This window comes from Galendromus occidentalis, unplaced genomic scaffold (genome assembly GCF_000255335.2).
Source record: "Galendromus occidentalis unplaced genomic scaffold, Mocc_1.1 scf7180000077474, whole genome shotgun sequence".
NCBI lineage: Eukaryota > Metazoa > Arthropoda > Arachnida > Mesostigmata > Phytoseiidae > Galendromus > Galendromus occidentalis.
In genome coordinates this window covers 292,153-303,352 of record NW_003805462.1, presented here as the reverse complement: position 1 = coordinate 303,352, position 11,200 = coordinate 292,153, and the positions used below count along the sequence as shown (strand labels likewise).

Here is an 11,200-nt window from a genome sequence, read left to right as displayed (position 1 = left end):
CTAAGCGCCGGAGGAGCCAATCCGATCAATTATCTTGAACCGCTTGCGTAGGTTCGAAACGGGATCTTTGAACAGCACGGGATCGTATCGTGCCACAGAATGCGCGAGTGCGACTCGGCCGAACTCGGAGGCGAACCGAGCAACGCATTCCCCACGCTGCCGGAAGTGATCCGGGTCGTTCCATGCACTGGGAAAATGGTTGTTGAGAGCTCCAACAGCTCCTACGCCCGCGTTGCTGGTATCTCGGTATTGCTTTCGTTGCGTGACCTTGACGGGGGGCAGCGACGTGACGTCGGTCACCAGGAAATTCATCAAAATGTCCTCGCAATTTTGAACTTGATTCACAAAGTCGATTAGTCGCGGCGTCAACAAGGACGTAAACAGTGCGTTGTAATACGAATGGTAAAACGCAGCGCTGGTGAGCACCATCGAATACTCATTAGACCATTTCGAGCTGTAACTCCACCGAGATCTTCGTTCATCCCAGAAATGCGAGCGCGCGGGATAGCCGACGATCTGTTGGCGGAATTGTTTCCAGACCAGGAAGGCAAAATCGATTTCCTCGGTGGTAAGCGTGACATCTTCATCTAGGGAAAGTACGGCATCGGTGACGATTTGTTCGAATGGCCTGAAGCGGTCAGACGTTTTCGAAACCCGGATGGGAACAACAGAGGACGGCAATTTGGCATTAAGTAACAGATCTCCATCGGAGAATTTTTCCGTGCGATTATTTTCCCTGGGCTCCCGGGATCGCGGATAGTTTTCCATGTTGAGGAGCAGCAATATTTTATCACAATGTTTCGACTTGAGAACGTTCTTGAGCAGTCGATACAGCTGAGTCTGTGGGAAGCTCTGCCTCGTATACGGCAGGGTCGTATAGACTACCGCTGTAAACTTCGTCAACGACGCGACTTGTCGTTGGTTACCGGTCGACACGTCGGCTGCCAAGGGTCTTCCACAGGACTGCTGACTCCAACAGGAGTTCCACGGCAGGTTCCAACGGCGCCAGGTGAACTCGCTCTGAACACTATGGAGAGCTCCCGGGAACGTGTTCCAGCTCGTGATTGATTTCGCTTGCTCAGATTCTACTCTGTCGGCGATAATTTGCAACGTCGTTTGTACAATTTTTTCTATGGAGTTCAAGTAGCTCCCCCAGAGTATTTGCGATTGCTGTCGAAGTTGGGCGACTCGAGCCGAGTCCGGGGTCAATCCCGAGGATCGCAGGAAGTGAGGCAATTGGAACAGGAGTCTCTCGTCCCATCTGGAAAAGTCGGGGGAAACGGTTGAGGCTCGACTCGACTTTGAATCTTCCGGAAGCAGCATTCGATTCTCAGTTCGACGAAGTTTTCTTTCTTGTATTCACCTTATGGTTGCTGACTTCCAATCGATGACTTCGTCGAAAGGTAGTCTCCAGTCGTTCGAAAGAACTATCGGAATGCAGCCGGCTTGAAGAGACTCCAAAAAACGGAACGACCCGAGGCGTCGACCGCGTGGAACCAGACAGAAAGTCGAGTTCTGCATCAAAACAGTATAGTCTTGCTTGTCGTAGTCTGCGTTATCACTATCACATCTGGAATGAATTGAATACTTGATGTCATAGAGCCGAGCCGAAGGAATCTCTGACGAGAAGACTCTGACGATTTCTCGCGACAGACCCGCGATCCGTTAGCTGTACCTTTCATCTTTCTTCAGCTTCCACTGCTTCCCATGTTTACAGGTGGTGAGAAGAAGAACGTCATTCACATTATTTAGATGGAAAAGGGAATTCCGAATTTCGGATCCGATCCCGTAGAGATATCTGGAACGATAGAATAATTAGCGCCACGGACTCAGATAAAAGTGTGCATCGACCATGGAGGAAACTTTGAGATCGATCCTCTGAATCAAGACCACGGAAAACTCACCTTTTGCCTTTGAAAGTCAGAAGGAATCGTTTCCTCAAGGGCGTGATGATTTTACTCTCGCTCGAAGAAAATCCCGGCTCGCCCCCGATTTCTGGGTGAGTTCGAGGGAATAGAGGAATGGATATGTCGTAGCTGCAAGGACATCATTAGACCCTTAATTGAGGGATGAGGGACGGAAAAGACCGAACTTCCGCAAGATCTCTTTCGAAACGATGAATTATGCTTCCGAGCACATCATCGTACCCAGGTCTGAAGATGGTTTCTGGGGCGGAGCTCTTGGCCAGCATTGCAAGTCCAGGGTCGAACCCCAAGTCCTGTGAGTAGTCCGGCCAGGAACCAGAGAACAGATTGAAAATGAGATGATTCCTGCCTCCATTCCAATGAGGCAGGTTCCAGAGCCTTGCTTGTGCGCTGCGCACATACTCGTCCGAGAGGATGTCCCTAGAAAATTCACGAGAATTCCCATTTTAGGGTGATCTCCGAAATGATTGTAGAAGGTTGGATATTGAGCTCTACATTGGAGGCACAGATCGTCGAGGAGTGGTAATTCCCCCGGAGCTCTCAGTTCCGAGGAATGGAGTTGTCCTCACCTGTCGAGCGTGTCCACGTTAGGCACGAACAGGCACGCCTCTTCAGGATTCGACGTATAGAACCTCGACCGTCGTATAGCACTGAGGAGTTTCATATAGGTGGCTGAGACCGCCTGACCGTCTTCGAGAGGGTAAATGTACACCCGGAATCCATTCCTGCATCGATCGAATTCGAAGCAAGAATGGAATCGACACAGTTCTGGGTGGTTGTCTGTGTTCCTCGAGCTGTTGCGACCTCTGTCCGACCATTTGGAGTGGTACCCGCTCCAGAAGGAGCTCAGTCGATCGAATTGGAAGTCGTCGGAAGTAGTATCTCGCGGAGGTCGATTCCGAGCGTGAAGTATGGCGACTGTCGCTGTGAGGCTCACCACGAGGAATCCCAGAAGGGCATAGCGCTGGAGAGCTCGCATCTCCCGCCGAACCTCGGAGGGTTCTCTCGACAGGTCAGCCAACCTGGAACGGAATTGATCGGCATCGCTTAGGGCACCGACTCGTAAGATCCTGAATAAACACGGAGCATAGCAAATTGATAATCGCGTCTTTCAGTCGAGAAATCGATCGCAGAAATCGTTGCGATCGGCAAGAGAACTTGTGCTTGGTGACTGGCTGACCTTCGACCACCACGCGAAGTTCCCCCGTAAACCTTCCATCCATGAGATTTCTAAGCGAATCTCCTTGCTCACCCTTCGGCTGGCCTGGGGCCGGAGTACTCCGAAGACCCGATGATCACTCATGGATCGGAGCAGCGATAATTGCGGTATAGATCCGAAAGAAGTCACAATTCTTCCGCCACTGTATCAGCGGGGAAGTGGTCGGCCCTCCCCGAAGGAGGGTATTGGAAGTCGACTTTCAGGACTTTTGAAATTCTGTCTCATTTCATCAATATGGCGACAGCAACTTCCCCGAGTCTTCTATCACGGGTGGCGAAAACCCTCCGCGCGTTACCGGGGAAGAATGGCCAGACTCGCGAATCTGCTTTCGTGAACTTTCTCTTCTGGGCTTGATCTGCCGCGGTCTCCCATTGATCACGTTCTCGACGGAGTTCACGTATTCTAGACGCACAGTCGAGTCTTTCGAGCTCGGAGCCATACATTGAGAAGTTCTGGGGGTCGCAATAGCAGCCCATGGGAATGCTCGGATTTCAAATGGCACGCTAAATTTTCCTGACCCACAGACAATCATGGCCCGCGGGAAGACAGCGCATACCAGGTCGGGCTGATTCAAAAAATTATGTACTCTGCTGGAGCGTCCGAGAAATGTCGATGGGGCGAATGGATATATCATTCACATCCAGGTATCGTTGGAGTTATGGCTCACCAGATACCCGACCAAGGAGGAGCGCTCGAGCTCAGGAGGCTCTACCTTGTCCGAATTCGGAAGCATGGCTCGATTTGAGCTGACCCTCGAATTCCCGAATACACTTGGCGCTCCTTGCAACTCTCCTGCTGCAGCTTCCGTTCTCCGACGGTATTTTCTCAATAGATGTTGCAGCCTAGCTCGGCTTGTTTGATTGACATTGTCTGAACCCTATATCGCTCGCTGTAAAGAACTCCATTTCTTTCGGAACCGATTCGCCTCTCTCGCATCGCTTCCAAGAAACTCATCGAGTCCGGCAAGAAACGTTCTGGAGCAACACATGTATCGCGCAGTAATTCGCTCACAACCATTCCATCAGAATGACACTCGAAGCATGGAGAGCTCGAACTGGACATTCGGAGAAGCGAAGGAATAGTGGAAGGCGACGGGCCGCATTCGAATTCCTCGGCTTCCGATTCCCCTGTGTTTTTCCGGAACTCAAACTTGATGGATGCGGAGATCGCGCGCTGAGTTTACTCCACACAGTCCCATCAGAGAGCAGCTCGACGGAGTGATTATCGGGTAAGCTAGTGATTGGAGTTTGGAACTCACCATCAGCGCGCGGTATCACTCCACCGTGGCTCCGAAACCACAGCGTTCTCGCTTCCCCATGGGGTCGGCATCAGTTTCTAAACTTCGAGCTCCATACCGCACTCTCCAAATGACCGTCGGCAGCCAATGGAGCGCACTCCATGAAGTTTGGGAATGAACACGGTTTCTCACTTCTCCACTGTATAGTATCGAGCGCTGCTGACGAGAGAGGGGCTCACAATTGGAAGCAGATCCAGGCTCCAGAGGGAAATCTTGGCCGCAACCGCTGATTTGGCGGGTTGATGATCATCCACATGTTTGTTCAGAGTTTTTGACAGGCTCATACCGAGCTGGAGGCTTGAAGAATCGGGGAGACGGGGCGAAAAGTCTCATCGCAGTAATCTCAATGTCGATCCAAGCTGCCCTCCACGTGAGTTTCCGCAGCATCCCCCAGTGTCCCGAATGCCGAACGGTCGTCGGAATCCCGATTCCCGAAGGAGATGAAAGAAATACAGCAGACGAATTCGACAGGGAGGGAAACAGGCTGGGCCATCGCTTATTTGGATTGCTCGGAGCGGCGCGAAAATTCAAACGCCGGCGGCTCTGAGCTAATCACACGATCACCCCAGATCTATCCCCTGATGACGGATGAGGCATCTGAATGCAGCAAAGATATCCGAAGCAATTTTTTCGAAAATTGAGGGGAGCGTGCCAGACCTAGCCGATTCGATGACATATCGATGACGAGCCACCTAGTGCCGAGAACACTAGCTATGGGGGGCATCCGCGAGTCGGTGGTGGTCCCTCCGTGACCACTTATTATCGCTTACCACTTATCCTATATGGCCCTGGGGCCATAAGAGTGGTAGTTTGGTCCATCGCTTATTAGCAAGCTGTCAACCGACTCGGAGTGGGAATGACATCCTTGCAGTCTGCGATGTATCGGAACTCATAGTACCCGTCACTTCGTGGATTGAGTGCTTGGACTCGTGATCGTCGACTCGTGTCGTGATCTTGCTCAGACGTCGTGCCTTCACAAGGCAAGAAGCTCGCACCGGAAGCGAGCCTCGATAGTCTTGCGTCAGGCCCACATGACGCACGAATGCGAGTCAGGGACCTCAGAACGATTTCGCTTAGGTCCTAGGCGATTTAGGCATCGGGGTAGAGGACTGCATCCTGCTTTCAGGCCGAGCAGTAGCGTCAGGCTGGGTTGGCTATGATGAGAGGCTGTACGCGGCATTCCAGTCTAGCCCCGAATCTAGTCACGCAGGTGTTCTGGCAGACCGTGGAGGGTTTACGATCCCGCTCTGCTGCACCCTCCTTCCAACGAATCGGGGAAATCGTAACGCCGCATGATTGATCTCGTCATGGTTGTGATCAACGCTCTCATCGCGGCTTCCCCGAATTCTGAAGTCCGCGGTTGCCTATTCCATTCAGTGAAATATACGAATAGGGACTCATCGTTCCTGGATCTCCTGCGACGCAAGAACACGGATTTAAAGGTCTCGCTCTAGGCTCCAATGATTCCGGCGATGGCCATGATGAGAGAATATCCCCCGCAGAGAACAATGACGGCTCATATAGAAGTCCTACCTGAACTGGAGGCCTTCCCCCTACCATCCCTTATCACATCTTCGTTTGTGAGAGACATGACAGAATACAGTCAAATGGCCTGACCTGAGATCTACGTGCTTTACTCTCTCCGGGAACTTTGCCGTCGATATCGCAGACATCGACTATCATCCTAAGCTTCTCTGATTGGCGCCGAATCAACCTTTGCGCCAAATCAATCTTTGCGGCGAATCATCCTTTGCGTCGAGCCGTCCCGCGCCGAATCCTCTTTTCGCGCTGAACGGTCCGGCGCCGATTCGTCAGAAACCGGATCCGACTGTGGAACGAAGATCAGCTCCCATGCCTCTATTTCAATTTCGGAAAATTTCTGATGATGAGGAGCTCTAATCGGGTGGGGAGGCTCAACGGATGGCCCGCGACTGTCAGCAGCACATAATCACGGGAAAGATAGTCGCCTCAAAGAAGAAACTCATCATATACGAGGCGTTCTGTTCATTCCGGAGTCATCTTCTGGCTCGGGCGTCTCCGAAGTGGTCCGCAGGGACGTATGGCGATTTTCGAATTTCCATAGTATACTGCAAACCTTGCGAATAGAAGAAATGTTCTCGAATAGTACCCTTCAAAGGGGGAGGTCAGGGAGGTTCGTAGATCTAATACTAAGATTACGCAGGCCCATCTACGGCTCGAAGTCACTCGAAGGACATCGGGAACCACCACTATAGTTAAATATGAACTCCATGCGAATCGAATCGAATCGAGTTTCCAGGTACATTTCCTGCCGTGACTGGGCATCGCATTATGTTCTGGTTCCCCTAATGGACTTGCCGCCAGGGAAAAGCATGGTTCTCCGTTCAGTCTCATGGGAATCTCGATTAGAAAAGCTCCAACCTGTAGGAGGAAATATCTAGCTGATCGTCCGTACGATCTTTATTCATCTCTGATAATGCGAGTAGGTACTCGAGAGGCTGCTCGACTCCAGTCCGGGTCTCTCACGTCTTCTGCTTGGGTACTTTGGGAGCGGCTCTAAGAAAAGGCATCAAGTCTACGCCGAACAGCAGCTCATAGGTCGCTACTCGCCATTTTCCATCCTTCATCACGAAAGGGTGCAATTCATTTAGGCGCTCGAGCGCCAAGTGAGTGAGTGGTTCGAAGACGAATTTCCTCTCGGACCAAATCTGTACACCGCTGTTAGATAATTTCAGCCCGTTGCTCTCCAAATTATCGACCACATCGTTGATTTGCTGCAGCGAGAGTTCATCAATATCATCTCCCCGTTTAATGATGAAGGACTCGAGCGGTTTAATCAACGCGGCGATTTCCTCTCTGGACATTTTTGAAACTTTTCCGGCGTATCTGGTCAGGTGAACCGTTGGCTTCCCCGGCTCTGTCGTGGGCCCGCTCCCCCGCAAGGCTTGCGGTGACGTCCGACGGAAGAGTTCCGCGTTCAAGTTCCCGGCGAGATTGCAGGCTACAATCAGATATCCGAGAAGTTTCAGAAGCCCCACGCTGTCTGGTCCGCGATCACCGGTTCTCGAGCGCCTTTGAAATAGATCTGACGCACAGAATGCACTCCATGCAATCACTGGGATGGTTAGATCGAGCCCCATTGAATACATTTTGTCGGAATGTCGTTGTCGTGGATCTTTGACTCGGGGAGTGGAAGAACTCTCATATATCTTCTATAAGGGTGGAATGGGAGGCACGAATTCCATGCGAAGAAATCTAGGAAATGAACCTCAATAAAACGAGATAGGGAAAGGGCAATGTCCACTAGTACGGCAGCTCGTGCTACGATGCGAATCGAGCTTTCTCTGAACTCTGGACGGCTGAGAACAATGATGAATGATGACATATCCCGGGAACGTTTAAACATTTTATTGCACAAACATTGCACAAAGTTCATCATTCTTCCACTTCGTATTGTTCCTGTTTAGGGTAGGTATGCTCGACTTACATCATCGTCTCTCTGTCATCTCCCTAAATGTTCGGTTATGACTCCTCTTCTCGAGGAGTTTCGCCGTTCGCTGTCTGAAGACATTGATTCAATCACCACCTTCTTCATCGACCCCATCTCTCCTTTGAAATAAACGCAATCGACCAAACAATCGGCCGATCCGTTCCGGAACGACGTGCCACGTCGGCCTATTAGCTCCCTAAGGGATCGACCAATCGAGAGTCCATCAGTTGAATGAAAATAGGAAGCATTCACGAAATATTCGTCTGTCGCCTCCTCATCATGTCATCATGTGTTCAGGTATTTCGTGTCAGTCTCATCGACCGAAATCATTGATAGGTAAAATATGTGGGTGATGATATCGACGCAAATGAAAGAAGGAAACTCACCACGATCTCTAACAAGGGGAGTGCAGAACATGATCATGGCCGATCGAGCTGAAATTTTGGTCATAGGATCCTCTACCCAAGAGTAGTTCAAAACTAAAATATTAGCTGCGTATGGCCACTTTAAGGCCTCCAAAAAAATCGTCAAAAATGGGACCCTTCAGCATTGAGCCTATGGAAGCTTTAATGAAATTCTCAATGGATATGATAATAATCAACGAAAAACTATTTGACACAGACAGTCACCTTGCAGTGAATACACTTAATGGATGGTAAAGCGTGGCAAACACTGCAGGCCGGGTCGGTGCAGAAGAGCATGTCCGCGAGTTTCGGGAAAGGTATTGACGGCACGTCGAAGCCGCCTTCCCGCCACCCGCAAAGCCACATGCTGCGGAATTCCGAATGTTGGAAATGACTGTATACAAGGAATTGCATTCGTAGAGCATGGTCACGGCTTCAGTTTGTTGATCCTCCTCGACGACATCGGATAGCATCTCTTGAAACTTTGAATCCACCGATGTTAAGCGGAAAATCTTGTCAGCTTCAACTCCTGCGCCTTGTGCAGGGCCCATCTTCGAATGTCGTCATCATGAACGGGAAGCGAATTCGCCCGCGCGAGATCGAAAGTTTCTTTTGTTTATTGGGCAAACTGCTTGAGTTGTTCCCTCCATGTCCCGCACTCGGCGTGATACTCACGGAAGCGACTAATATAGCACGGCTGTTTCACTTTCCTGAACTTCGTCCGTATGGTCTTGAATGTATGAGTTGGATGCTTCTCTGCGTATTCTAGAACGCGGAAAACATACTCGTACGAGCAGAAGTCTCTCTCGTCGCCGAAGTCTTCATACACAGCAACGTAGTCTTCGTCTTGAAATTTTGAATCCTCGATATCGTCGACCTCCTCCGCTCCGATCACATTCGCTTTGTCGTAAGACGGCAGGCTAGCGAAAATTGCGTCAGCGATCTTCGTCTGGATTTGTCGAGCTGACATCCTTTGATTCGTAGGAAGTGTAGGGAAAGAAACAACGAAGTGTCTCAGGGCAACGGCGCGAAAATTCACAAAATCAATGATCTTAATGATCTCTGCTGAAAATTTGAGCGCGATCGGGGTAACCCTTCCACTAGTTTTGAAATCGAACCCTTGACAACACCTGTAACGTAAAATTCTTCCAGATTCCCATAGGCTCAATGCTGAAGGGTCCCATTTTTGACGATTTTTTTGGAGGCCTTAAAGTGGCCATACGCAGCTAATATTTTAGTTTTGAACTACTCTAGGGTAGAGGATCCTATGACCAAAATTTCAGCTCGATCGGCCATGATCACTGTGTGCACTCCCCTTGTAAGTGAGGAAAGAGGAGGCAGAAGAACAACTGGATGATTATCTAGGTGTACACGCGCATGGTCTGCATGTACGCTGTGAGTTGTATTATGGTGTCCATGTGCTTCGCTCCGTGCGTAGAGGGGGCGGAGTAAGGCGAGATTTCGTGTATGGTCGCGTATCCGTATCCCGCTGTGTAACAAGTTCGGCACGTCAGACAGAAACAGATCGAGCCCATTCCAGGCCCAACGTGGGCTTCGGTGACCGAATGCCCGGATGGAGACACGGCGAGTGAAATTCTGACGAGCCAGCGGAACGATCATTCGATGAAACTGAGGGGAAGGTGAAGTGATCCATACATTCCGAATTGATTCCTGAAGTTCGGGATGACATGTCAAACCGATACTGATGCAGCGGAAGGAGCTAATGTCGCAGAAGCTTGAGGATAAGCCCGTGACTACTCGTCCACGAAACCGAAGAAGCTTCGACCTGCGCTCGATATCGCACTCGCACTCCTCTCAAGAGACATGCTCCGACACGATGCTCCCGAAAGTGTCGGTTCATATTGTGTTCTCTCTCCTGAATGAATGCTCCCGGTTGAATCTGACCCCCGACCACTCCTTCTCCGATGCGTATCAAATAATGATTCTTCTCCCTCTAGCGCTCGTTCAGGTCGTATGTACAAATATCGGTCGCGTGAAGGCGGAAGCGGTGCGGTATCGGTAAGCAATGACTTCTTCAGGTCAACACCTCCTGTCCATGACCACCAAGAAAAAGGGAATTTGAGAGCCGGCGCACAGATTGAAGCTTTCTGGCGGGAGAACTGAGAGCTGATCAAATCGGAAGCCACGAAAATACATTCGTTGCGGAGGTGATGTATACGCGATTGACGGAGCAGATCCATCGATACACCCACTAACCCACTCAGATTTGATTCAATCTTCCCGAAAAATCGTCCTCCTTCTTTTCCTTCAGCCCGTTTTATCGGCAAAGCGCGCAGGGAGAACACCACAAAGGGGCGGGTTCCTGCAGCCTCGTCCAGCTCGGAGTTTTGTTAGCGATATCGTACTCCAAAATTTCAAACATTGGAATGAACAACACATGTTTGGTTTGATTTTCAACAAGACATGAATGTCATTTAGCTCACGAGCGGACGAGTGTGGACTACGGCGGACTCTACCCACGGTATTTGGTCAATCGGTCAATCACTCGTGCATGTTTGTCTTCTCAAGCTCACGCAACGTTCTCGTCGTCTATAAGGTAGTCAAGTCTTTCTTCATCCCTCACTGATTCCTCCTGCTTCTCGGATCCATATTTCTCGCCTCACACCGGGACTAACACATTACATATATATACAGCCCATAATGCGGTCTCCATCTGTGTCAATTGATTGATTCTCCGATTATCGAGCTCTCGCAATATAATTTATCGCGTATGCGAAAGGCAACAGCTTCTTTCTACCCCGGCGGTTCAAATCGAATTGGAAGTGGAATCTCGACATACTACCGAGTCGGCGATCATGTAAGAGTGAGCCCGTTTCATTCCGCGAGGAATTCTCCTCCCCTCTCCGGAAAGAACAGCTCTCGAAT

General features: G+C 50.3%; 1 protein-coding gene across 1 annotated transcript; it reads right to left on the bottom strand.

Annotated features, from left to right (window-relative positions):
- Positions 1-4,563, bottom strand: LOC100909083 (exostosin-1a). Its single transcript, XM_018640078.1, has 7 exons — positions 4,403-4,563; positions 2,495-2,947; positions 2,148-2,345; positions 1,905-2,036; positions 1,676-1,798; positions 1,364-1,570; positions 1-1,261 (listed from the first exon to the last, which is right to left on the bottom strand). Exons 2-7 carry the CDS (start codon positions 2,902-2,904, stop codon positions 1-3), a joined length of 2,331 nt encoding a protein of 776 aa, XP_018495594.1. The 5' UTR covers positions 2,905-2,947; positions 4,403-4,563.
- Between the last annotated feature and the right edge of the window lie 6,637 nt (positions 4,564-11,200).

Bases quoted from the DNA above. Each gene is read 5' to 3' on its own strand.
- LOC100909083 (XM_018640078.1), bottom strand. From the start codon at position 2,904: ATGCGAGCTCTCCAGCGCTATGCCCTTCTGGGATTCCTCGTGGTGAGC. The intron at 2,346-2,494 runs GTGAGGACAACT...TGAATTTTCTAG, and splicing joins AACGTGGACACGCTCGACAG to GGACATCCTCTCGGACGAGT. The intron at 1,262-1,363 runs GTGAATACAAGA...CGACTTTTCCAG, and splicing joins TGGAAGTCAGCAACCATAAG to ATGGGACGAGAGACTCCTGT.